General features: G+C 38.8%; 3 protein-coding genes and 1 long non-coding RNA gene across 7 annotated transcripts; 3 read left to right on the top strand and 1 right to left on the bottom strand.

Moving 5' to 3' along the window:
- Positions 1-4,382: 4,382 nt before the first annotated feature.
- Positions 4,383-5,875, top strand: LOC122046224 (probable WRKY transcription factor 49). The gene is made up of 3 exons (XM_042606850.1): positions 4,383-4,697; positions 4,822-4,965; positions 5,322-5,875. The coding sequence occupies exons 1-3, from the start codon at positions 4,459-4,461 to the stop codon at positions 5,788-5,790; spliced, it is 852 nt and encodes a 283-aa protein (XP_042462784.1). The 5' UTR covers positions 4,383-4,458; the 3' UTR covers positions 5,791-5,875.
- A 3,611-nt stretch (positions 5,876-9,486) lies between these two features.
- Positions 9,487-11,731, bottom strand: LOC122052473 (glucan endo-1,3-beta-glucosidase-like). The gene is made up of 3 exons (XM_042614009.1): positions 10,482-11,731; positions 9,922-10,186; positions 9,487-9,826 (listed from the first exon to the last, which is right to left on the bottom strand). The coding sequence occupies exons 1-3, from the start codon at positions 11,538-11,540 to the stop codon at positions 9,798-9,800; spliced, it is 1,353 nt and encodes a 450-aa protein (XP_042469943.1). The 5' UTR covers positions 11,541-11,731; the 3' UTR covers positions 9,487-9,797.
- Positions 11,732-11,984: 253 nt separating this feature from the next.
- Positions 11,985-15,460, top strand: LOC122052482. 4 transcript variants are annotated; one of them, XR_006132033.1, is made up of 3 exons: positions 11,985-12,680; positions 14,005-14,122; positions 14,470-14,522. XR_006132033.1 is itself a non-coding variant. In XM_042614026.1 (3 exons), exons 1-3 carry the CDS (start codon positions 12,625-12,627, stop codon positions 14,900-14,902), a joined length of 339 nt encoding a protein of 112 aa, XP_042469960.1. In that variant the 5' UTR covers positions 11,985-12,624; the 3' UTR covers positions 14,903-15,460. The 4 variants fall into 4 exon arrangements, 3 of the variants coding, with proteins under 3 accessions (XP_042469960.1, XP_042469970.1, XP_042469954.1); XM_042614026.1 differs by lacking the exon at positions 14,470-14,522 and adding an exon at positions 14,738-15,460; XM_042614036.1 differs by having other exon boundaries at positions 14,005-14,716.
- Positions 15,461-26,157: 10,697 nt separating this feature from the next.
- On the top strand, positions 26,158-27,487 carry LOC122046172. Its single transcript, XR_006130190.1, has 4 exons — positions 26,158-26,774; positions 26,869-26,960; positions 27,031-27,129; positions 27,215-27,487. It is a non-coding gene; the product is annotated as an uncharacterized LOC122046172 (long non-coding RNA).
- The last annotated feature ends 200 nt before the right edge of the window (positions 27,488-27,687 follow it).

Below are 27,687 nucleotides of genomic sequence, written 5' to 3'. Positions count from 1 at the left end.
CTTGAATGTGCGTAGTGAGTTCGTCCATAATTAGTGTAAAAAGATAGGGACTTAGAGTTGATCCTTGATGTAACCCTATCTTTATTTGAAATGCTTCAGTTACTCCGCCTGAAGTCTTTACTCTGGTCGTTACATCCTCATACATATCCTTAATTAGTTCAATATATGTTACGCTAACACCTCTCTTTTCTAAAATTCGCCATATAATTTCTCTTGGGACTCTATCATACGCTTTTTCCAAGTCAATGAATACCATGTGTAGATCTTGTTTTTGCTCTCGATATTTTTCAATTAATTGTCTAAGAAGATGTATAGCTTCTATTGTCGACCTTTCAGGCATGAACCCAAATTGATTTTCTGTCACTGTTGTCTCATTCCTTAATCTTTTTTCTATTATTTTTTCCCAAAGTTTCATAGTATGACTCATTAGTTTAATACCCCTATAGTTTGCACAATTTTGTACGTCTCCCTTATTCTTATATAAGGGAACTAGAGTACTTATCCTCCATTGATCAGGCATTTTTTTCGTTTTCAATATCATGTTAAATAATTTTATAAGTCATTCAATACCTTGTTTCCCTAAGCACCTCCATACCTCTATTGAAATATCATCTGGTCCACCGGCTTTTCCATTGTGCATCTCATTTAAAGTTTGTTTTACTTCTGAAGTTTGAATTCTACGATAAAAATTAAAATTTCAATGCTCATTTGACCTAATTAAATTACCCAAGTTAAGTTGGCCTCCTAAACCTTCATTAAAAAGTTGATGAAAATACCTTTTCCACCGCTCTTTTATTTCTCCATCGCTTACTAATACCCTATTACATTCATCTTTAATACATTTTATTTGGCTAAGATCTCTTTTTTTTCTTTCTCTTACTTTAGCTATTCTATAAATGTCTCTTTCCCCTTCTTTTGTATCCAATTTTTGATATAACCGTTCAAAAGTTTCATTTTTTGCTTCACTCACCACTTTCTTAGCTTCTTTCTTGGCTATTGTATATTTTTTTTAAGTTTTCCTCATTCTTACAAATATATAATTCCTTATAAGCTATTCGTTTTTCCTTCACTTTCTCTTGTACTTTCTCATTCCACCACCAAGATTCATGAGCGACACCTAGTAGTACATCATGATTCTCAATTAATTGAAAAATCATAGTTGATCACATAACTAAATCTGAATCTTTCATTAACTATGGTTATCAGTGTGTCTATTCATTTCACTCATCTTATACCCACTTAGTTCAAGACATGATTTATGTGTTAGTCTTCACTAGGCTGACTACGTCACACCTAGCACAAGTAGTACTTTGTCTTGCATATTTAAATTACATAAACATGTGTCCAAGAAGACCATCCTCTTGACGTATAATGTTTTGGCCAAAGACTTATGAGTAATGATTCTGACAAGATGTTATAGGGTATGTGTCTCCTTATAAAAAGGAGTAGTGAATCCTTTGTGGACTATTCAAACACCTTCGGATACTTTGACTTATACTCAATTATCCCGGGGTCACACCTATAAGGAGATATTTACTTAAGATGTCAAAGCATAAGTCTACATGACCACAATGACTTGAATACCTCAAGTCGAAGAAAACGTACACTCGAGCTATAATGAGATCTTCATAGACATGAATAAAATCACATGAAGTCTCATAGCAGTTCACATCGAATGAAATAGTTATCCATAACCAACATCTATATATTAACTCTCAACATTCTAATATTCCTAATAAGTGAAGACCGATTGCTTAGATAAATCTAGGAGCATAAATATATATGCTGGTCTTATAAAATTGATAATGTCCAATCTCATCAATTCATTGACTATGGAATCTTTCAATACATACATATAGAGATACCCAATAATTGTGATTCAATTACAATTCCTCTCATGTTATGCATTATATTATAGACTTAATTAATTGAGTTTAAGATAAATATCATATATACAGAGAATGTATATTCAAATAGTAAATTTATTTATCTAATAAATAATATAAAATTTAAAGTGATTGCCTTAGGATACATCTCAAATATAACACAGCATAGTATGAACAAACAATTGTACCTTCAAAATCGATCCAAACAGATTCTCACTCAAATCTAAGAGGCCCAAGCTTGCCATGATGTCTACCCCATAAGATCGAAGTCACTAAGCTAAGGTGGGCTAGGCCCCCTCAGTTACTTACCCTAAGCCGCCTGGGGTGGTGAAGCAAAGTCGGAGCTTGGTCGCAACAGCTCAAAAGATGAAGAGGTGTGGTGTCGAGTCGGACCTCGACTTAGACCTCCACAGCTCTTGTCGAGGCCGCTTGCGGTGGCTAATACTAAGGCCCCTACCTCTGCAATATCAGCCCTTGTCGTGGTCGAGATGCAAACCTCAGTCATCGAGTTGGGGGAGTCTCCCGAAATGACTAGAGGCAACAAAAGCGAATGAACGCGGTACTGCTTTTTGATAACCTAATATACCTTGATAGTTGTATAATAGGGTTGCCATATCGGCCCACCGAACCATTGGATGATGAGAAAAGGGTTACAAAATCTCGTCACAACCATTAGATCTCGACATCCTCCCTTTCTCAGCCTCAAATCCCAACATCCTCCCTTCCTCAGCCTTAGATCTTGACATGCTTCTTGTCTTAGCCTCGGATCCCGACATCCTCCTTGTCTGGGCCTCATGTTCCAGCATCCTTACTGCCTCGGCCTCGGTCGTTGACTTCGTGTATGCTCAAGGTCACTCAACATCAGTCTCATTTCCTCATCCATTCTCGAATCGGGCCCACACCTTACGTGACCCACTAAAAATGTGTGAGGGGCATGTCGATAAGGAGGCACCATAACCGCCTCATTAATGAAACTGTTTCTCCCGGGAGATACAGACAATGACTACAAATATTCTGGAATATGTGGCACTGGATGAATGGAGAAGCGATTAAGTGGTTATCAAATTTGATCTCCTAGTTGTCCTCCTTCAAACACGTGAACGCTTGGTAAATGGAGAGATTAACGGTTATCGGATCTAGTTCCTTCACTAGCTCATACGAGGATGATGAAGGAGAATATAGTCTCTAACATGGAGATGCTCTTCTGATAACTATATAACACTAGAGAAAGTAAGTGCAAAGGACTTTCTTCAGCTCAACTAAGCTTCTCCTTTTTATTCTTCTTCTCTATCCTCTAGTATATATGATATCTAGGCAAACCTAACTTGAGTATTAGAGTGATCTAGTGGGATTCATTTCCAATCTCATTCTAACTCTAAAATGAGTGTTTTTTAGGTCCTTTCATCTTCTTCTCCGATGATCTCCCCAGAGAATGCACATCAGCTTATTCGTTGACTAGTGACTTGATTGTCTCCCGTTTTTAGCTGGAACAATAACAATGAGTATATGATATCTATTTCAAGGACAATTAGTGTGTAAATGATATCCTTTGATTAAGAAAATAGCTACAATTTGAGATAGAATAGTTGACACTGGAGTGGCAAATAGATCAGCAGCCTATAACTTCTCACAAGTTGAGGCAACGATTTAGACATTAACATTGCAAAGGTTTATTATATTCAAAAGTAGGAGTGTATCATGTTGGAAGATGGTTTGGAGGCCTTGGATATTTATATACGAAAATATTCGTTAATATTATTAATGATTAGGGGCAAAGGATAGACTTCTCACTCGGGACCGTATCATTTTTCAAAAAAAAAAAAAAAGTTTCTATGAGCTTTGTAATATGAAAATGAAAATTTTAAAGTATTTATTTTTTAAATGTGAAACCAATAATTTTGTCTCTAAAAACAGGAGAGGTGCATTAAAATTAACTGTGAGTTCCTCTGGTCCTCGTGCCAGCAGAGACGGTCGATCGCCTCGCCATACGCTTGCCAGTTACCAAGCGACAGATCCAAAATCCTTCATACGCCTCGCGTGAAGCTAGGCGACAAAACACCATTAAGAAGCCGCCACGTGGATGAGTGCCGCCGGTTGACTTCGTTCGTTTTCGTACGTCAATGCCGCTGACTCTCTCTCGTGGATCATGCTCAACTCTCCCTCCGGCACGCCCTCCTAACAATCCAACCTGGCTTCCCATGCCTGCAGGTCAATCCCTTTGTCCCTCTTCCTGATCTCCTTGTCAAGGTTAATTTCCCCTTGTTTTCTTCTCGTCTCATCTGTAAATTACCTTCCCCAAAGTCAACTTGTATGTAAGACACATCTTCATCGAAATTAAAACATACAGTTACCTGCCTATTTGAGCTCCACTTGAGTTAAATCCCCCAGTTGACCGATCAATCCGTAACAATTGAAGGAAGGAAAGACAACAGAAGAGGGGTGAATTCATGGAGCTTTGTGCTTTTAAAAGCCTGACCAATGCAGTGCGTAGGAGATACTAAGGCAACGCCAGTCATTAATTATCTCTCTCTGTATTACTCTTATCTCCTCGTCAACTGAGATTTTAAGGTAGATGGAGGGAATCGAAGGAGCAGAGGTCAATTGGTTTGAAGAATTTGACTACTCCCAGATGGAGTTCATGCAGGAACTGCAGATCTGCCCTAAGTTCATCTCAACGCCAAATGTGGCAGATTGCCGTGCTTATGAGCCCTGTGAACCTATCACCAGCAAGCTCATCTACTCGGGTCCAACCATCAGCCATGTCGAAAGGGCACTGTCCATGTCCAATGGCCTGAGCAATTCTCAACCACCGTAAGTAGTATTTCTTCTTCTTCTTCTTCGTTACAACTCTCAGAATTAGGATTAGATCGATTCCATTAGAATCCATCTGCTGCTTCAATGAATGTGTGAAATGATGTTGTTGGTGCTGTTGCAGAGTTTCTTTACCGGACAGAGGCTTGGGGAAAATGGATCATAAGTACATAATGAGGATCAAGACCTGTGGCAACGGGCTCGCAGATGATGGCTACAAATGGAGAAAATATGGGCAAAAATCCATCAAGAACAGCCCCAACCCAAGGTCCTTCAGTAGTTCATAACTTTTCTTTTTCTCTAGTGACTGAAATAAAACTAAATTGAAGCTTCTTTGGTGAACTCTTTACCTTAGCAGACGCCATTTTAGAGAAGAGAAACTAAACACAAGATACCAATCAATGATTGCCCATTTACCACAAGATCTCGTTTGCTTGCATGGTAGATCGATGTCAGAGTCAGTGACCGACATCTCCCCGCCTATTCAAAATTTTCTAATCTGCAAAACCTAACAACCAAAGTCCATGACTCCATGTCACCTCTGACAGAACAGAAGAACATGGGAAAAAAGGAATATATAACTAATTACTATCTGATATATGAATATGCATGGAATGTTGACAGGAGTTACTACAGATGCACCAACCCTAGATGCAACGCCAAGAAGCAAGTGGAGAGGTCGATGGAAGACCCAGAGATTCTGATCGTCACATACGAGGGCCTCCACCTCCATTACACTTATTCTCACCTCCTCTTCCCTCGGTCGCCGGACCTCTCCGCCACCGCTACTGGGCTTCACGTGGCCAAGAAGCTCAAATGCCAGCACGCGGCCGAGGCCGCGCGACAGAGCAGCCCGCCACATGCGGACGCCGACGACTCGCCGCTGCATGGAATTTTTGACGACGACGGCGCCGAAGGCCTGCTGGAAGACGTGGTGCCGTTGCTGGTAAGGAAGCCTTGCGGCCCGACCGCCTCGTCGTACGAGCCGTGCATTGCTTCATCGCTGGCGGCGTCTACGCCGTCCTACTCCTCCCTGTCGTGGGCCGCCGACACCTCGTTCTTTGACCTGGGTATTCGATCGAGCATCTGGTGAGCGGTGCCAACCTAGTGGTAGATTTACGAGTATCGTACCAATTTGAGACATGTAAAACGATAAAAATGACGATTAAATAAATTTATCGTGGGCGTTCTATCTTTTTCGTTCGTTTCTACTGGTATAATTATCACGGAGCAAATCCTATATAACATTTTCTATAATATTCCCACTAGATTGTAGTCTAGATTGGAGCAAACAGCCGGAGTCCGGAGGCCGCTCCCGGATTGGCATCCTGCAGCCCGATCATCATTGCGGTTGGATTCTAGTTGAAATCCGGCCACCCCCCAAAATTTACTCCCTAATTATCAACGGTTTATCGATGGAATATAGGATTTGTGCTGGGCAAATAAGAAACAAAATAGCCTTACTAAAACAAATTTTATTAAAAAAGAAATCTAATTTAATAACGGAGCATGGTTTCTTAAATAGCTAAATAAACACTTATATAGATAAACTCTGACTTATAATAAATAAAACTTCAAAAATTCTCTAAATATATAAGAAAATATATAAAAATTACTAAAAATAGTAAAATAAATATTTGAAGCCTTCGAAAAACTCCTAAATGATATTTTTGAAATTCAAAATTTGTGATTACCAGTTCCACCCAGTAACAAATCTAGATCTCTGAATCAATTTCGTTTTAAGCCAAACGACGCATCGTTCTAATATCCGAGCTAGTTAAAAGTTATAACTATTTGAAATTTAGACAAAATCTTCTTGGGTCGATCCTGCATCAGTCATTCAAGACTGAAAATAATTCATCCTCAAATTTAGAATAGTATCGTATGATAATTCAAGAGAAAGATGTGATATTGCTAATTGATTCTACTATAATGAGTGAGATGCATATGTACAAAAGATCATCATCGGAAGAAGTGCATTGGCTGGTTGTACATACTTGTAGTTAACTTTTTCTCTTTTCAAAAGGTACAGTGGCTCTAATAATTTGGCCAACAACCTTTTCTTTTTCTTCTTCCCTTTCTCTCTTTCTCTATAGATATCTATGTGAATCATGCTCAATTTCATCTTAGGAGATATACCAATTATATTTTTGACAATCTTATCATCAAATGAGTTATCATCCATATATCTCATGTCTACCATAATCGGTGTAAGAATAAGAGGTTTGATGAATTTCATCCTCCTCTAAATTATTATTGATGTCATCATCCTTATCTAGAAACTTGGATATAGAAAGTAGATTAGTAATCTTGACTATTAATATTGGAGTGGTTCTTTTTATTGTGACACCAATATAATCTTCTTTCCTTTGATGTGGAGGGTATATGTATTCTTTTGTCCATCATGGATGACACTGACATCATGCTGCCAAGGTCGCCCCAATAGTACATGATGTGCATCCATAGCCATTACATCACACCAAACATTATCAAAATATTTGTTGTCAATTGAAAAAAAAAAAAACATGAGACATCGTATGTCTATTGTTACCTCACTATCTTTATTCAATCATGACAACTTATATGGTTTAAGATGACAGTACGCCTTCAATTGTAATTTCTAGACAACCTTGTCAGATATTTCATTCTCACAACTGCGCTGTCAATGATCTCTTGCAGACTTTATCCATAACGGTGTAGGTTATGTAAAAAATATTGATTTTCAACCACCCATCTCTTGAATCGCCCTTGGGAATCAACACTCTTATGAATGACCAAAGTTTCATGACCATCACCATAAAGAATGTTGTCTGCTTTATACACCGATTTACCAATTGTTGTTATCCTTCTTCCAAGTCTTCCTTGATCAATACTGTTTTGCCTTTCTGATTAGTAGGAACAAGTTTCCTGCATTGATTTACCCTATGTCCTTATCAATTACAACGAAAACACCTAACAAGGGTATTAGAATTAACCTATGGTGGTTACTATTGTGAAGGATGAGAATCTTAAGGGTGATGTGGCCGACTGTTTTGGTCTCCTATAACCATTGGTATTTGATTCTTCTATTTTTCAATAGTTAGTGCATGCTGGTAGGCCTTGGAAACTGTCCACAATGAATGCAGGTTGAGAACATCTTGCAACAGCTGGCGCAACCCCCCTAAGTACCGTGTCATCATCTGCTTCTTTGTCTCAGATAAATCATTTCAAACAACTAACTGGTAGAACTCCTCTGTATAATTATCGACAGATCTCGCGCCCTGTCTCAACACGTGAAATCGCTGAAACGGAACTTGGATGAGTCGAAAGGAAGGAAGTGTTCTCTCATCTTTTTCTTCATCTTCTCCTAGTCATTTATTTGAGCTTTGCCTTGCTTGTCTTGTGAGCGCTACAACTACTACTCCCATCACGTTGATGCTCGACTCTTGAGTCGAATGGATCAGCTTCACCTTTATCCGATCCAGAACATGCTTATAATCAAAGATCCGCTCCACTTTGTTGATCCAATTAATAAAGTCCTCTGCTTGTAACGTACCAGAAAACTCAGGCAAATCAACCTAAAAATCGAGGTCTCGGTAAGGTTTCTCCCGACCACAACGTTCCTGTTATGTAGCACAATGGTCATATGGGTTCTCGAAGGTACACTCGGATTCCCAATTTGAAATCTCACAATCTTCAAGATTGCACACCACTAGACGCTGAGTTAAATCTACAACTAGTCTCTGTAAATCCTCAATGATCATCATGTCTTGAACGCTACGATCATGGTGCTCAGCTTCATTAATCGGAACCTACCTGTTGATGCGACCATGACCATAATGACCGTCCATTGGATTTGATGATTGACTTTCTCAATCGGAACCTATGCTCTAATACCAACTGACACCGGGTAGGATAGCAATTATCCTACGAGTTGACGAGAAGGAGATTTGGGGAGAAATTTAAAATGAAAATTCATCATCCGATTTTTTTTTTAAAAGAAAATTTTATTTAATAACTGAGGATAATTCTTCAAATAGCTAAATAGATGCTTATATAGATAAATCCTAATCTACAGAGACAACTTATGCAGAATCAATTCAAGAAAACCTTTAGACAACTTATGCCGAATCAATCCAAGAAGATCTTTTAAAAACCTTTCGGATTTTAAAAAGTTATAACTTTTGACTCAGTATCAAAATAAGATATTATTTGGCTTGAAACAAAATAGGTTCAAAGACTTAAATTTGTTACCAAGTGAAACTTGTAATCACAAATTTCAGATCCTAAAAACATCATTTAGGAGGATATTTTCAAATATTCTAAATATCTATTTTATTATTTTTAATAATTTTTAATTTTTTATTTAAAATATTTTTGACAATTTTACTTATTTAAGTCGTAAATTTCTGAACCAACTTCATTTTAAGCCAAATACCCCAGTCTGATATCTCAATCAAAAGTTCTGATGCTTTTAAATTTTAGAGATCTTCAAAAGAAAATCTTCTCATGCCGATCCTACCTCAATTATGAGATCAAATTGACAAAGTTAAATTTTTCCCTAAAGATATTAGAACATTCACATGCATATGAAAAATCTGATTGAAAAACATTGTTAGCCCACAACTAAATAATGGGAATTTATCTTTTGCTAGACATTATTTCTTTCTCCATTCTTTTACGTACTTCTTTTTTCATTTTGTCCAAGTTGCTATTCAAATTTAGAGATATTTATATGTGATCAATTACGATATACCTCATTTGCATCTTTTTAATGTATTATTTAAGGTATCTATGAGAAACTCGTGTGTGTACATAATATACGACATTGTTAGGCATCGAGTTAGAATTACAATTATCGGATCGTGTCATATCCGTCCCTAATGGAACATAATTCGATAAATGATATCAAACACATTAACATCCCTGGAAACCGCATTGAAGCTGCATAATTAAACGCCACTTGAAATGGTGGACAGCACTAATCCAGTTAGTAACACGCTCATGGTGTGCAGATGTCACAATTATTTGTAGCAAAAGATAATTATGCCCATTATCACAGCTCGTCTCCGGATAAATCCGATCGCCAAATTGACGGGAAGGATTTCCAGGTGTTGCAATTCACGATGGATATTTGCAGCTCCCATGACCTACCACGATCAATTAAAATCAAGCATCAACAACGACTTCGACTCGACTTCTCCGGATAGCGAATGAATCAACAATGTGGGAGATGGAGACTTACTGGGATCAGACGAGGTGATGACGCCGGTGTGACCGAAGTCGCAGTTGAAGTCGTGGCGGCCGGCGGCCTGGTAGTAGGCGTTCATGGAGTAGGAGGCGTGGGCCAGTAACGTGTTGGGGTCGAAGCACGCGCCGCCCTCCTGTATGGGCCCGCAGTCCGCCCCGCCGCTGCCGCAGGCGTAATTAATGTTGGCTTGCAGCGCCGCTCCATCCGCGCCCGCACTCGCGACGCACCATCGCCTGACACCACTCCCTGGAGCTGGCGCCTGCAAAAAAGAATATCAGGCCCAAGAAACACTCCGATGAAATGATGTGCAGTTAGTCGGAAAAAGGGAAAGGGAGAAAACAGAGAAAAGCGGCCAATTTTGACCGCGGAGTGGCAAATTGCTGGACGGCCGAAGGCTTTTAGGTTTTGTAATTAAATCGCATTGTCCATGCCGCATTAAATTATTAAATACTTAATAAGGCCCAGTAGTCAGAATTGGCGCCAAAGAAAGCAGTGGCAAAATCAATGTAGAGTGAAAACTAAAACCTAAATGAAGAGAGAAGAAAGGGGCGCACCTTGCCGCCGCCGCCGCCGCGCAAGAGGCCGACGTCGTAGGCCGGGGTCAGATCGGCGTTGAAGACGCCGAAATATCGCTCCGCCGTCGGCCCAGGCTTTTGGTTCTCGTTGAAAAGCGAGAACACGTATGTCTCAAACCTCCGGCCGGGCATCATCGGCGTTCCCTTGCCTGAGTTAACCAGTCGTATCAGGTTTCCGTTGAAGGAGGCGGCGTCCTCGGCGCTCACTCCGATCTGCCCGGCGTCCCCTGCCGACGGCCACCCTGTTTCCCCGACGGCGATTTCCACGTCGCCGTAGCCCAGCCGCTGCATCGCCGCGTGCACCGCGTCCAGCTGCGCGACGAACATGTTCGTGTAGTTGATCCTCGTGGCGGGGTCGAACACTCCCGGGTTGGGCCGGAATAGAGCATAATTGAGGGTACGTGCCGTGTAGCCAAAGTAGGGGTAAGGGTTCACCAAGAACGGGGTGCGCGTCCGGCGGTGGAATTCTAGCATCGGCGCGAAGATAGCGCGGTCGTAGCCCCGGCGGAAGCGGCCGACGGAGGGCGGCTCCGAAGCAGAGAGGATGCCGAGGGAGTGAGGCGTAGAGACTCGGATCTGGTGGAATCCGGCGGCAGCGAGGGCCGCGTAGAGGGAGCGCATCGCGGGGACGAGGTGAGCTATAAGGTTGCGATCGGAGGTGGCCATGACTTCGTTGCCAACGGCGACCAGGGAGATGTTGGTGGCGGGATAGAAGGGGGCGACATGGGCGGCCACCCAAGCAGAGGCTGCAGAGGAGGAACGGGAGGCGATGGCTGGGATATCTGTGTTGGGAACGGTGATCATAAGCGCGATGCCGGTGCCCGCAAAGGCGCGGATCATATCGGGGTTGGCGTCGAATAACTTGACGCGGTCGATGTAGGTATTCTGCTTAAGGTAGGTTGCCACCTGGGCCGGAGGTGGGAGATTATCGGCGTTGGCGCCGTAGTTTACGCCGATAGAGAAGGCGGTGACCGAAGAGAAAAGGACTAAGTGGAGAAGACGGAACAGGACGGCGTGTAAGACCCAGCCGGCGGCCATTGTGGAAGGTTTGCGAAGAGTGAGAATTCGGGGAGGAAGATGACAGATTATTTAGTAATACATTGCATTTGGGTGCGTAGCGTAGGGGACCAGTGTTGAGCGCTATCACGTGGTGAGGACTGCTCTGCATCGAGATGCGTGATCGAAACGTGGACGGTCTAAACGTAATCAATAAAGTGGGCTTGTTTGTACGGCCCAAACGTGGGGCGCCATGGCGGTGCCCGCTGTTTGGATTTGTTTTTCTTACTAAATCAATTAAGTTCAATTCATTTATTTCCATATATAAATATCCTCCATTTATGCGCTTCGGCTTGCGATTTCCACTTATAGCATTATAGCAACGTACACGCGATTTACTCCACCAGTAATTTGTCGATAATTATTTATGGAGGTTGGTTTGTTATTTATCCAAAATACATTTTGATAAAAAAAAAAAATTAACAATCTTCTGGGAAAGTAATGGTTCCTATATAACAATTATCCTTTTATCAACGAATGAGGAATTTTAGTTAATTTGATGGACTAAACCAATTTTATGCGATGGCGCTTTCTTAACTAATTTCCGTCTCCCCTACTTAACAATTTGACGCAATCTCCGATACCCGTAGATCAACCAATCGAGAAATATCAATCGTTGGATCCAATTTATTTCTAAATTTTTGCGATCATTCGTCCCTTGTTGTTTGGATTCAAAAATCACCACGCCCGTTGCATCGTCGTCTCCGCCGCCGCTGAGCTTTGGGCTGCAATTGAATTAGTTGCTTCTTCCAGGCCCCTCAGTCCGTCGAGGGTTCGAAGCCGTTCAGAAACCCTAAGCAAATCCGCTGGGCGGAAGAGCTCTAGGACCATCGCCGCCTTCGGAAGATGCCGCGGTCCATAGAATCCGGAGCGGTGGAAGAACGCCGGATGTTTGCTGTCAGGAACCCGAACCGCACCCCAGTGGTGGCGGTGTCGTCTCCCACCTACACATATCCAGATCCGTTGAAGTACGTAAAGAAGGTAACGACTTCTGTGGTGGAAAGCCCGCCGCCTGAAGGCCGGAAGTGCGAGGAGAGGGAGAATTGGCAACCCAACTTTGGTGTACATGGGCTGTTCCCTTCAGTGTCTTCGTTTAAACAATACCAAAATGCAGCCATGGCGGTAAATCTTTTTCTTTTTTCCCTTGTTTTTTATTGAATATTGTTCATGATATTTCTTGATGTCATTTTGTTTGCGTTTGCACCTTCTCTTGCTGAGCCATAAGCTTCTGTAATGAAGGAACATTGGAGTTATCCTATACGCAGGAGTGATGATCGAGTGACCTCCAATTCTTGTCTACATGCTTTGCCTGATTGAAATTCCACCTTTGTTTTTAGCTGACAAATAGGTTTGTGGAAGGGAATTCTGTTGTATGTGATTTTATAGTTTCCTTCTAAGCAAGTGAGTCTTAGACAGGCTATGAAGGAGCCACGCCTAGTCAAGCTCTCCATTTTTTTTTCTTTTCTAAAAAACGATTTGATGAAGAAAACAGTTCACTCGAAATACTTAAATAAATAGAGTTGATACAGAGAACAGATAATGCACTTACAGTGGACTAGATAATCAAAATAGGAAAATAAAAGCAAAATCAAACACAACACAGAAAATCAGCAGCCTGAAGTTGCCAGTCTGATTCTTCAAGCTGTGGACAAGACACCAAGGGGGAACAATGCTAACAATCTGCTACATAAAGCCAAAGCTCTAGAGCCATGGCTAATATTGTGTGCTACTCAATAAGCTGCTGTAAGTTGAGAACCCAACTCAACTCTAAAATTCATCATTGATTGGTCTGGTGGTAAATCCTCCCAATCCTCTGGTGGGTTCTAGGGCACAAGATTTGTGGAGGCTCGACAAAATCTCGCTCTGCCGTCAGGTGGAATTCTGAGGAAGTTAGCCCAATTGTTCGAAACAGGTCTGATAAAATTGCTCACACACCTTTTACAAATCATTGTTAACTTCATCCTATATCTTGAGCTTGATTCAACTGAAAATTTCACATCATGCTCGAGCTTGGCTAGTATTTGGGGCCACACAATTTTCTTCTTAGAAGCTTAGCTTAAGCTTACACTTAATTCAGAGGACATGACTGAAGGTTGCTATTTCAAAACTTCTCGAGTTGGAATTTGACTAAATCAATTGATCTTATTATCTGTAATCTTATGATTCTACCACAATACTAACACAAGAATGCCATGTATATATTTATCTAAATTTCAGCACACTTATATATGAGCTGATGTGATCACATATGACTATATAGTTTAGGTTATAACACACTTATTTCATGAACCACATGTAGGGAAAAGTCATGAGAAAAGGAGTGTTCAACGTGCTGAATTTGTTGTTTCGACATATATGAAGTGCACCCAACTTAAGCCAACTCTAATCAATTAACTAGTCAAAAGCTCATACATGTCTTATGCCATTCTCTTCTTTTGGATTGTAGATGTGGTAGGTTTGCTGACTACTGGGGTTCATGTGAGCGCCATGAAAAGAAATTTACCAAGCCAGACAATGGCATTCCTAGTACAGCTGAAACCCGAGCTAAAAATAAAGCTTGTCAGGTGGTATTTTCAATTCTCTTCAGTTTCTATTTTATAAACATCATTAGTATAAAAATATTTTGAGTATGCATATAAATAAAATGTGAAAGTAGTCCAGTTAGCTCATTATAATGTGACACCCACACCTCAACAACTGGGGGAATTGAATCTCTAAACAATCCAATGAAAAGTTTGTGGGTTGCTCAGTAGCTTAAGATCATCTTCTTTTATTCTTCATGTGGATTGAACACTGATGTTAGTATACATCAAAAAGAACGTTAAATGAGTTGCTTTTTGCTAGAATTTTGATTTCTTTCTCTACTTACATTAATATCTTCTGTAATTTAATGGTTGCTTATATTATGTAGGATCTTCTTGGAATTGGATAGTATCGACTAGGTGTAGCAAATGATAATTGATAGGCAAGATAAAACAAGTTTGTTTTCTTTGAGCTCCCTCAATTAAAGCAATAGGAAACCGCTGATGCTAATGGGATTTGTATATTCAAAATACATCCTCGTTAATTCTGTATAATCAGCTGTTCTGCATAATTTATCTGCTCATCAGCACTTACTAGGCTGTATCCCATCTCCAAGTAGCTGCAGATTCCAGTATTTGAACATGTTACTTTTGCAGGTGATTAGCAATTTATCCCTTGGTTCGGACAGTTCAGGCAACCGTTGCTTGTGGAGGTGGTCCGATAGGAGTATCTTCTTTGTCACCTCTGTCTTTCTAATGTTATCTTACAGCATATTTGGATTTCTTATTCTACCCTATAACTCAACATTTTGGTTTGGCTAATTCTCCATGACAAGCTCTAATAATAAATTCGCTGGAAGAGGGCGGTTTTAGTGGTTCATGATCGTCATATGTATCGCAACTGCTAAGAAGTCAACTTAGGACAACAGATCATTAGTAGACCTCTAGTTTGCCATTAGCTAGGTTCTTGCAGCTGAGCATCTCTTGGTCTTCTTATTCTACCCTTTCGATGTTCGACGCAATTGCAACATCATTTACATAGGAGAGGAGGTGAATTACGTATAACTTTAAAATCTTTTTTTCTTCTCATTTTTAAAAGACTTGTCAAAAGTCAGTATGTAGCATAAGACAACAAATTAAGACAAAAACAAAAGAACAAATACACAGTTGGTTACTTGTTTTGTAGTTTGGCGGCTACTACTATGAGACTCATGCTCCCTTGAGACGTATCCGATGAGCAATTTACTAAAAATTGAACGATTAACAAATGAATAGAGTATAATTGTTAGAACCCCAAGGTTGTTTTGGTGTGATCAACAAGTTAAGGTAGGTCCTGTTTGTTTTAACCTTGTGTCTAAGTGTGCAGGAGCTTAGGAACACAGGTAGTCGAGCGGAAGACGTAGCTAGCGAGAAGGACGGCAGTCCGAGGGACGAGGTGCTGCGGAACAGTACACCGGCGGACGAGAAAGAAGCGTGCAGTAGTTCCGAGGGACGAAAGCCGGAGCGGAAGATTGCTCGGGGAGCAAGAGACGCAGCTAGCGAGAAGGACGACACGCGATGCGTCCGAGGGACGAAGACTGCGGATGAGTACGCCGGCGGACGAGAAGGAAACACACAGCGATTCCGAGGGACGAGAAGCCGGAGGGAAGCTCGCTCGAGAAGACCGGAAGTTGGGTTCGGGTGATCCCTTTTTCGGATGGCATAGATCACCCAAGCGAGCGGATCCGGAGGAGAAGAACCGGATCGAGGAGGGACTGAACCAGAGAAGAGGTCCCGGACGAAAAAGTCAACATTGTTGACTTTGGGCTCCGGGGCGCCCGGAACCCTTCCGAGCGCCCGAACCCTGATTTTGACCAGGATCGCGATTTACGCGATCTGAACGTTGGGGGATAAAGTTTTATCCCCCAAGGCGCCCGGAACCCTTCCAGGCGCCCCGACCAAGGCTATAAATATAGCCTTGGTCCAAAAGCTTTTCATCAACTCGGTAATTAGCATTCCAAACACTTGTGCGCTCACTGTTCTAGTTTAGCTTCTGTTTTTGTGCTTTCACCGGTGTAAGAGGCTTCTCCGCCCGAAGGAGTTTTTAGTGCGATCACTTTCCTTGGATTAACAACCTTCCCGGTTGTAACCAAGTCAAACACGGTGCCTCGTTTCTTCTTATATTTCTGCTTAGCTAATTTTATACAAGTGTTAGTTTAAGAATTCGAGAAGGGTTGCTTTTATTTTTTTTTACAGGGCTATTCAACCCCCCCTTCTAGCCGGCCCAACGGTCCTACAAGTGGTATATCAGAGCCGAGGCGCTTCAGGAGGACTAACCGCCGAACAAAGCAACGCAATGGCCGGACCAAGCATCCACCCACCGAAATATGAAGGGGACTTCGCTACCTGGAAAAAACTGATGCAGGTATTTCTTACAACAGATATTGAATTATTTTTAACAATGAAATTTGGCTTTGAAGCTCCAGAGGACAAGGAAATAGATAAATGGACAAAAAAGGAGCAGACCGACTTCCGGCAAAGCAGAGTACCATCTACTAAGCGTTCTTACGCCTCAAGAAGTCAACAGGATCGGTAAATACAACTCCATGAAGGAACTTTGGGAGAAGTTCCTCAGCTGCATGAAGGTGCGTCCGAAGCCAAGCTCGCTAGGCGAGATCTTTTGCAATCAGCTCACCGACTGCGACTTGGGAAGGCGAGACGAGTCGTACATCGCACTCCGAATAAAAGAAATCATCACCGATTCACGAATCTCGGAGAAAAGGTAAGTAACCAGATTCGCTCAGGTGCACATTAAATTCATTTCCGAGAAATTCAAAATGGGCATCACTAGTAGATGTTTTTACATTTCTAAGGACTTAGAAAAATTTCATTAGAAGAATTTTTTCAACATTTGAAGTCCATGAGTCCAGATGTGCAGGAATGAAGGAGCCAAGAACAACGTCGCCCTCAAAGCTTCGAGACAAACCTGAGTCGGAATCCTCTCTCGACGAGGAAATGGTAATGATGGTAAGAAGATTCAAGAAACTCGTAAATCTAGATCTACTAACCATCCGCAGGGAAGAAGAAAAGGACGATCCGCTGCTACCACTGCGACGAAGAAGGGCACGTCGAGGACAATCGCCAAGGTGAAGAACAAAGACAAGGAGAAGGGTAAGAAGCCTATCCGAAGCGAAGGCCCAAAGGCGACGTGGGACGATACGTCGTCCGAATCGGAAGTCGAAGCATTCTCCGGACTCGCACTGATGGCGAGCCATCAAGACGACGACTGCGATTCAAGCTCTTCCGAAATGAGCATCGAGAGCATCGATGAAGGGGGAGACACGTCGAAAGAAAGCAGCAGCTCAGGGGGAGAAACGGACAACGAAATCGACAAGGTAAGTAAGGTACGATCTCTTCCTCCCGATAAAATGTTTAAGTTTGTTAAACTTTTAACAAAAGATTGCTGCAAATTAGAAAGTAAAAATGAAAAATTGGAATTAGAAAATCAAAATTTGAAAACTCAAATAGATAACTTAAAAAATTATGCATGTTCATCTAAAATCAATGTTAGAAGATTTAATAATTTAAATTGGTACTTTAAATATCACCCGGGACAAATTAGGAATATTTCAAGAAAATATGTCCCTAAAAACTTTTTAGTTAATCCAGTAGGTTGGAACCTGTATTGGGTTCCTAAATCATGCTTAAATTAATTTTAAAATTAAAATTAGTGCTTTAAGTGAGAAAATTAAATAAAAAAATTTCTTTCTCAGGCTTTGTCTAAGGAAGTGGTTGTTGCTCCAATAACCAAGAAGGCCTAGTGCCTCGCCACGACCTAGAAGCCAATATATTGAAATAAATGTTTAATTAACTTACTAATGAAGCATTAATATAATAATTAATTAGTGCTTGAAAAAGATTATCCAAAACATTTTATTTCAGATTAGAAATTTACCTACTTAGAATTTTTTTTTTTTGCCTAAGTCATTTAAAAAAAAATACTTAAAAATGTAAGTTAGGATTTTTTTACTTAGAAATATTCTCAAAAATTATTTTTTCCTAAGTTAAGAAATTTTTTCTTGAAATTAGAAATCTCAGCTTAAATTACTTAGAAAAATTTTCTAAATTTCTTACAAAAAAACTTAGAATTTTTTTTTAGAAATACTTTTTCTAAGTCTTTAACCCTTAGATTGTTTTTCTTGGAACCCTATTTTTTGTGATCAAAGGGGGAGAAGGGAAAGTATAAGTCTAGGGGGAGGTAGGTAGATGGATTTAATTTTTTCTATCTTTTTGCACTTAAATTGTAATTTAAGTTAATTTACTTAATTCTATTTTATATCTATTTTAACCCTAGCTTAACTTGGGTTGATCACACCAAAAAGAGGGAGATTGTTGGAACCCCAAGGTTGTTTTGGTGTGATCAATAAGTTAAGGTAGGTCCTATTTGTTTTAACCTTGTGTCTAAGTGTGCAGGAGCTTAGGAACACAGGTAGTCGAGCGGAAGACGCAGCTAGCGAGAAAGACGGCAGTCCGAGGGACGAGGTGCTGCGGAAGAGTACGTCGGCGGACGAGAAGGAAGCGTGCGGTGGTTCCGAGGGACGAAAGCCGGAGCAAGAGATGCAGCTAGCGAGAAGGACGGCACGCGATGCGTCCGAGGGACGAAGACTGCGGATGAGTACGCCGGCGGACGAGAAGGAAACACGCAGCGATTCCGAGGGACGAGAAGCCGGAGGGAAGCTCGCTCGAGAAGACCGGAAGTTGGGTTCGGGTGATCCCTTTTTCGGATGGCAGAGATCACCCAAGCGAGCGGATCCGGAGGAGAAGAACCGGACCGAGGAGGGACTGAACCAGAGAAAAGGTCCCAAACGAAAAAGTCAACATTGTTGACTTTGGGCTCCGGGGCGCCCGGAGCCATCCGGGGCGCCCGGAACCCTTCCGGGCGCCCGGACCCTGATTTTGACCAGGATCGCGATTTACGCGATCTGAACGTTGGGGGATAAAGTTTTATCCCCCCAGGGCGCCCGGAACCGTTCCAGGCGCCCCGACCAAGGCTATAAATATAGCCTTGGTCCAGAAGCTTTTCATCAACTCAGTAATTAGCATTCCAAACACTTGTGCGCTCACTGTTCTAGTTTAGCTTCTGTTTTTGTGCTTTCACGGTGTAAGAGGCTTCTCCGCCCGAAGGAGTTTTTAGTGCGATCACTTTCCTTGGATTAACAACCTTCCCGGTTGTAACCAAGTCAAACACGGTGCCTCGTTTCTTCTTGTATTTCTGCTTAGCTAATTTTATACAAGTGTTAGTTTAAGAATTCGAGAAGGGTTGTTTTTGTTTTTTTTAACAGGGCTATTCAACCCCCCCTTCTAGTTGGCCCAACGGTCCTACAATAACAAGCTACACTTTTATGCGAGAACAATAGTAAATAACTTAAAATGCTACTGACACTTGTAGTAGTTAAAGATTGTAGCTCGAGGTTGATGTCGTTCTAACTACAGCTGTTGGGTGTAGCAGAGTCACATCACACACTAAAAAAAATCCTTAAAATAGCGACGAAATATTACATCGTCACAAAAATAAACTAGTTGTGATGAATTATTCATTTCGTTGCTAACATATTTGCGATGAATTATTATGATTTGTCGTAAAAAAAAAACCTGTTTGCCACGAATTATTAAATCCCGTCGCAAACTTAACTATACGTTAGCAACGAATTTAAGAAAATTGTCGCAAATATATTAGCTACGAATTAAAATCGCCACTAAGCTCTTAAACTTCGTCACAAAAATATGCAGAAAAACCTAAATCCTCCCTCCTCCGTCGTTTCTCTGCGCGATCTGCTATGGCGATTCTCCTTTGCTGTTTCTTGCTCCGACGATTCTTTCCTCCGTGCTAGTGTCCTCATCGGCTTTTGATCTGACGATCTGTACTAGTGTTCTCATCAGCTTGCTCCGATGATTATCCTCCGTGATAGTGTCTTTTGCTCTGACGATTCTCGAATCATCAGTACTCCTTTTTCCCTTTGACTGTTATATATGTTTAAACACAATAAAAGGCATTGTAAATGACAAGAGTGAATTTCTTCATCTATTTGAAATCAATTATGGGTTGATGGATTCTTCCTTCTGTTTTTTAATACTCTAGATAGATTAGTTTCCTCTAGATATATAACTTAAGTTTATTGTAAGTTTTCATTTATGTAGTCTCCTAGGTCTAGATTTATACTAACTACCTATTATGATACAAAATCATATTCCATTTTAGTATTCCAATATACTCAAGGAGTCTTTTGTCTCTCTCTTGGCCTATTAATGAGTACATCTTTTTTCTATATCATTATAATTTTTTTAGATGTTTCCATGTTCACTTTTGTTAATTTGGCTTAGATGGTGATACCTATTTACTCTTTTTGCCTTCAGACTTCAAATCTGTGAGTCCAATTAATTTTTTCCTTTCACAAAAACGCTTAGATGATAATTTTAGGATTATTTTTAATACTTAGATGATAATTTTAGAGTTATTTAATGTTATTAATTAATTTTAGGATTATTTTATTAAATAATATGAAGTTTTTTATATGTTTAATCAGATTATAAATATGGATAAAAGTTGGATAATTATTAAGAATCGGATTGAGCCTGAATATATAAATGGGTTGAATCAGTTTTTAAATAGGGTAGAGAATTATATGATAAGTTTAAATTTATCCAAAATTCGTTGTCCATATTGAAGGTGTGACAATTTATTTAAATATAAGTTGGATTATGTTCGAGGACATTTTTATAAGTGGGGATTTGATAAATTATACAAAGTTTGGAACTTTCACAAAGAAGATGCTACATCATCTATTAATATAAACATGATTGTGGTTTTGAAAAGATGATTTTAACGATATGTTTATTGATTTAAGAAATGCAGAAAATATCAATATCAGTGGACCTTAATTAGATGATATTAATGTAGATGATATTAGAGGAAGTTATACCTCAATATTTGAAGAAGCACAAAAAGAGTTGTATCACGTTTGTACTAATTTTTCTGCATTTAATTTTTTGATCAAGTTAATGCATTTGAAATGTTACATGGGTGGAGCAATAAATCTTTTGATATGTTACTTCAGTTATTGCAAGAGGCATTTTCCCAAACCGAATATGATTCCAAATTCTTATTATGAAGCAAAAAAATGTTAAAAGAGTTAGGATCAGCATATGAGAAGATACATGTATGTAAGAATGATTGTATATTATTTTAAGGTGAGCACGAGAATAAAGATATATGTCCAGTGTGCAAGAAGCCTAGATACAAGTATGATGGGATGAATAAGAAAAAGAATGCTCAAAAGATTCTTTGATATTTTCCTTTGAAGTCCAAACTTAAGTGGTTGTTTATTGCCAAACATACAACAAAAGATATGAGATGACATAAAGAAAAGAGGATTAAAACAGATTGTGTATTAAGACACCCAGCAGATAGTGAATCATGGAAAGAATTTGACACTTCACATGAAATATTTGCTAGTGATCCACGAAATATTCGTTTAGGGTTGGCTACTGATAGTTTTAATCCGTTTGGAAACATGTCAAATGCTTATAGTATGTGGTCTGTTATACTTGTGAATTATAATTTACCACCATGGAAAATGATGAAGTCATCGTATTTGATAATGCAGTACACTAATGCAGTATAGAAATGACTCAGGTCGTTTCCCAACGAAAGCAACGATAGGATGATAATCTAGGATCGTATGTTATTCCTATTTTTGAGATTTTTGATATGTAAATGGGGGTTTGGGTTTTTGATTCTAAGACTAACAAATGAAAAGCAAAACAAGTAAGAAACTAATCTAATGCTGGAATGAAATCTAACTAAGTGCGAATAATTAATGCACAACGCATTGTCACACTATGCTATGGTTTAATTATCAACACAAGTAAACTAAGAAATGAAATTACAAAGCATTAAATGAAAACTAATCTAGTAAATGTAAGGCAATGCAAGTATTGAAACTAACCCTAATGAATAAAAGACATTGTAAGTAAAGAAATCCCTATCTAACCTAAAGGAAGCATCTATGAAATTAAGCATTAACAAAAATCTAATCATCTAAATAAAGACAAGAACTTAAGAAATTACAAAACCTAAGCCTAACAATTGGAAGAAGCATTTTATCAAACACATTACATGCATGAAATAAATGAAACAAGAACAATGCAATTCAAGCATAGGAAATTAAGCTCAATACAAGCATTGAATCAAAATTCAACACAAACATCAACAATGAACAAAACTAAATTACCACACCACAATCCACACTCCAACTTCCAATACCAAAGACTACCCTCGTCGTCACACGAGGACCCGACGATCGAACCCCGAACTTCGGTGAACAGTAGCTCACTGCCGGACTTGCTGCACTCTTTGACAACGACGAGGATGATACAAATCTTCCACTAAAGAACCCCCTCGGATGAAAGTTGACCGGATATGTAGATGGAACCACCGTCGCTCACCTCCTTGCTCTGTCGCCTGAACCCCAGGTGGTGAAGCTGCCAGAAAGAAGCCGGAAAGTGGAGGATCTCATCGGAGAACCCCTCCGGTGAGGTGAAGATGGTCGGAGTCTGATGTCCAAGCTTGCTGCCACCTGCCTAGTGTGCTTCTGCCGTCGTCGTTGGAATCAAGAAGAGAAGGTGGAAAGGGTTGGCCGACCGGCGGCAGTAAAGGTAAGAGAAGAGTGGTCGTCGGTTGATGGTGAGGAAGAAGAGAAGAAGAAGAGGTGACGGTGGGGATGTGTCGCGTGCCCTAGCCGACGCGAGGAGAAGAATCGCGAACCAGAGAGGAGAAGAGAAGAAGAGATAAGAGGAGATTGGGTTTCGGGTTTTGGATCTTGGACTTTAGGTTAGAAATTTGAGTGAGATCCGGATCCAATAACCAATAGGATTGAAATTGGGTTGATGAATTAGGCTTTTAAAAGTGTGTTTTTGGATTGGGTTTGAATTGGAGCTCTACTTCTTTGGATGAGGATGATCTCTATGGACGATCCAGATCGCTTTAAATTAGGATGGAAGGCTGGATCACTTGATCTGACTGAAGAGGCAGGATTTGACTGGATCTTGATCAACGGTTCATATTAATTCAGCTTGATCTCCTCCATTTGACTCCAAATCAAGCCAATTTCGATTCAACTCAACCCTAATTCATGGCTCTTTGGATTTCCTACAAAATCACATAAAAATATGAAATTAAATTTCATAATTTGTAAAAAATTTATAATTAAGTCCAAAAATAGATTTTACTCACAAAATATACTATAACCATAAAATTAAGCATGTGAGAAGGTAAAAATGTCAAGAATAAGAGCCAAAATAATGCACCAAAATACTCATTATCAATCCACGAAATATTCGCTTAGGGTTGGCTAGTGATAGTTTTAATCCGTTTGGAAATATGTCAAATGCTTATAGTATGTGGCCTGTTATACTTGTGAATTATAATTTACCACCATGGAAAATGATGAAGCCATCGTACTTGATAATGTCTCTTTTAATTCCTGAGCCTAAATCACCTGGGAAAAAGATAAATGTGTACTTACGACCTTTGATCAACGAACTGAAGGAGCTATGGGATGATGGGGTGGAAGCATATGATGCATCGGTTGAACAAGTATTTTAATTACATGTTGCTGTGATGTGGATCATTCATCACTTTCCAACATATGGAATTGTATCTGGATGGAGTACAAAGGGTTATAAAGCATGTCCAGTATGTCTTGATGAAACTAAATCTCAAAGATTACGAAGTAAAATATGTTACACATGCCACTGTCGATTCTTAAATGTGCAATACTCATGGCGTAGAAATAAGAATTTCAATGGAAAAGTTGAACAAGAAGGACCACCACAAAGACTTAATGGTTATGAGATTTTAGCACAGTTAGATGTATTACCCCAAGTGACATTCAATAAGGATCCTACATTAAGTAAAAAAGCGATAGTGATCTTTGGATGATACAAATTGGATAAAGAAGTCTATATTTCTGAGTTAAAGTATTGGCTCGATTTAAAATTGAGACACAATTTAGATGTAATGCACATCAAAAAAAATATTTATAACGCTTTGATTGACACATTATTTAATATAGATGGAAAAAAAAATCAAAAGATACGTTTAAAGCAAGATTAGACTTGCAGGATATGGGAATTAGAAGTGAATTGCATTTAAAGAAAGTTGGAGACAAAGTTTGTAAACCATATACAAGTTACACATTGACATTAGAAGAAAGACGTGAATTTTGTCAATTTTTAAAATCAGTGAAGTTTCATGATGGATATGCTGCTAATATTAGAAATGTGAATGAAAATGATGAAAAATTACATAGACTAAAATCACATGATTGTCATGTCTTGTTGCAAAGAATACTTTCGGTGGCTATACGAAATTTTTTTCCCAAAAGACATATGCGGCACACTAATTGAGTTATGTGATTTTTTAAAAAAAGATAACTGCAAGATCTTTATATATAACAGACTTATGTAAAATGGAGGAGAAAATAGTCTTCATATTGTGTAAAATGGAACAAATATTTCCTCCAGTATTTTTTGACATTATGGTTCATTTGGCAGTTCATTTACTCCGTGAAGTCATGTTAGCTGGACCTGTTTCTTCACGATGGATGTATCCCTTTGAATGATATTTGGGCAGACTAAAAAAATATGTTCATAATAAAGTAAGGCATAAAGGATCTATTGTAGAGAGGTATATTGTAAATGAGACATTGACTTTCAGTTCCTTATATATGAGTCAAATTGAGACAAGATTTAGTAGACCAAAACGAAATCAAGATGTTCAACCAGTAACATGCAATTTAAGTGTTTTCTCACAACAAACAAGAGTGTTTGACAATCAACATAATCTAAAATTGCCTTTGACTTTGCATAAGAAAGCACATTGGTATATTCTCAGTAATTATAAATAAGTCGACCAATATAGGAAGTAAATTTTTACATTACGTAGTTTTATTGTTTATATTTCATTATACAATTGTAACATAATTATTTATTTATGCATCGAACATCTACAACTTTTGTCACATAAAGTTCATTCAAATCAACTTCTCTAATATCATGAGCGAGATTTTTCACAGTGGTTTAGGGATAGAATGATAAAGTTAAAGAATTTAACAAATTCAGAAATCACAAACGAGTTATATTATTTAGCAATGGGACCTAATGTTGAAGTTCCACTTATGATGTCCGCATTGTAAATGGTATTCGATACCATGTAAGGTCCCGTGATTCTTGTAGAACTACTCAGAATATCGGGGTTAGTGTACCATCGTCTAATGACAATGACAATTTATATTTTTTTAGAGTGTTGAAGGATGTTGTTCAACTATTTTACTCTTTCAGATATAAAGTACAATTATTTTAGTGTGAATGATTCCAATGTAATCCGAAAAAAATCAATAGTTGAAGAGTTTGGTCTCTTATCTATTGATACTTCTAAAACATGGTACGCTGATGACCCATTTATTTTAGCCAATCAAGCAAACTAAGTTTATTATTTAAATGATATAAAGCGTGGAGACTATTAGAAGGTAGTGAAAAAGATTCAATACTGAGAATATACGAAGTAACTGAAGTTGATGAAGTATCTGAAGAAAATTGAATCCGAAAATAATTTCAATATTGAGACTAACCAAGATAATTCTTCTAATGAAGCAACTTTACTAGTTGGTAAAAAATTAGAGATATCCCAACTTTGTAGATTAGATGTTGAGCATCAGCATATAAATATGTCAAATGCACAAGTGGAGCTAGCTAGGGATGCTCAAAGTTTTCTTAACGATGAGGATGAAGATACTGAAATTGATAGTGATGCAGATGATCAATTATCTCTTTCAGATGATAGTGGTGATTAATTTTTATGAACATGGTAAATATGCTTTTCTTCATTTTTAATTCATTACTTGTAGATATCTATATATGTTGATACATATTTGTTGATCTATATATGATGAATATATGACAGCTATGCCACCCAAGAGAATTGAGCATTTACTAGTTTTGGAAACACCTGCAGATAATAATTCTTCCAGTGGTTAGTTGTTTTGTATTTAATTTACAAAAATTTTATTTAGATATTTCATCTGTTAATTATTAACACTATTGCATTTACAGGCCGACCGCTACGTAGGAAGACACTTGGTACACATTCTGATCGGTTGCGACGCTAGATCAATGATTGGGGTAGATTACTCGTTACTTTTCGTCAGAGTGATGGGCATCCCATTGGTCAAAACACAGCTTCATTTATAACCAAGTTAGGCCTCTCGGTGAAGAAGTTTGCTCCTTTACAAGCTAAGAGTTGGAAACACACCCCCGCTGAGAATAAAAGGATGATATACGATCGACTATCAGTAAGTATAAGTAATTTAACATATTTATAACCACTCCTTTATTACTAACCATGTGCAAAATAAATTTATTTTTTTAGACTACTTTTGATATAAGTTTTCAGGAGGGTTCTTCGTTGGTCATGAAAGAGATCATTCGATTGATGAGTGCATGATATAAAGACAATAGAACTAAAATGCATAACCATTATAAGAAGTTATCGCACCTTCCTCCTACTGAGCGCTGACAGCATATTCCGATTGAGTTCTGTATGACTCAAGATGATTGGGACTACATGTATGCTTTGTTTGAATATGAGGCATTTCAGGTAACTCATTCTATAACAAATGTCTTATTTATATAAAATTTTAATTATTTGTTCTATAACTATTGTTTTATTTATACAAAACTTTATGTTGTAGAAATGATATGCAATAAATACTGAAATTGAGAAAAACTCCCATATAACCATCACGGAGGTTCTAAATCATTCATCCAGTATAGTTACGACGGTGTAAGTGTTAATTTTATAGTTATCGTATATTATTTGTTGATTAAAAAATTAACACATTATTTTTTTTCAGACCAATCAGTCACAAAGAAAAGATCGGATTACTGTCTTTAATAAAACTCATTATACTTCGAAGAAATGGTGGATTGGGAACACAACAAAAACTGCATATGTATGTTATGACCTTATTTAGTGAATTTGTTCTTAACAGTGCATAATTATTTTTTATAAACTTTTTAACATGTTTGTTTTTCTAGGATGATATGGTGAGACTACGTGATGAGTGTATTCGATCACAAAATCCGGAAGAGGGCATCGATGTAGTCCAAGTTACAGATACAGTTTGTGATCAGGCCCGCGACAATATTGTTTAATAACCGAAGATACAGTTTACACTTTTTTTTATAGTAATCTGTAGTTTCTTTTGAAGAAACTTATAGACTTCCATAACTATCTTATCTGCTAGTGAAGAGTGGTTTGTTTCACATAGTGCATAAATATGTACAATCATTTTATATCCTTTTAAAGTTGTATCTAGATCGGTCATGAGAATTATGTGTCAACTTGTTACTATTATTTAAATTTGGAGAATCTAGTAACTTTTTAGTAACAAAATACCCTAAATGTTCAAATTGAATTGAATCTTTAACTAAAATAGTGATTAGATTGTTGTATTCATTTTCTCAGTTTATTCACTCGAGCCACCTACTTTAATTTGTAGGAGAGCTTT

Source organism: Zingiber officinale, chromosome 1B, assembly GCF_018446385.1.
Source record: "Zingiber officinale cultivar Zhangliang chromosome 1B, Zo_v1.1, whole genome shotgun sequence".
NCBI classification, from domain to species: domain Eukaryota; kingdom Viridiplantae; phylum Streptophyta; class Magnoliopsida; order Zingiberales; family Zingiberaceae; genus Zingiber; species Zingiber officinale.
This window is presented reverse-complemented; position numbering and strand designations above follow the sequence as displayed.

What these genes read in the sequence shown, in the direction of transcription:
- LOC122046224 (XM_042606850.1), top strand. Translation starts at nt 4,459, where the DNA reads ATGGAGGGAATCGAAGGAGCAGAGGTCAATTGGTTTGAAGAATTTGAC. An exon ending in CTGAGCAATTCTCAACCACC is followed by an intron (nt 4,698 to 4,821) that starts GTAAGTAGTATT and finishes GTGCTGTTGCAG; the next exon opens with AGTTTCTTTACCGGACAGAG. An exon ending in AAGAACAGCCCCAACCCAAG is followed by an intron (nt 4,966 to 5,321) that starts GTCCTTCAGTAG and finishes GAATGTTGACAG; the next exon opens with GAGTTACTACAGATGCACCA.
- LOC122052473 (XM_042614009.1), bottom strand. Translation starts at nt 11,540, where the DNA reads ATGGCCGCCGGCTGGGTCTTACACGCCGTCCTGTTCCGTCTTCTCCAC. An exon ending in GCGGCGGCGGCGGCGGCAAG is followed by an intron (nt 10,187 to 10,481) that starts GTGCGCCCCTTT and finishes TCTTTTTTGCAG; the next exon opens with GCGCCAGCTCCAGGGAGTGG. An exon ending in CATCACCTCGTCTGATCCCA is followed by an intron (nt 9,827 to 9,921) that starts GTAAGTCTCCAT and finishes TGATCGTGGTAG; the next exon opens with GTCATGGGAGCTGCAAATAT.
- LOC122052482 (XM_042614020.1), top strand. Translation starts at nt 12,405, where the DNA reads ATGCCGCGGTCCATAGAATCCGGAGCGGTGGAAGAACGCCGGATGTTT. An exon ending in ACCAAAATGCAGCCATGGCG is followed by an intron (nt 12,681 to 12,797) that starts GTAAATCTTTTT and finishes TCTGTAATGAAG; the next exon opens with GAACATTGGAGTTATCCTAT.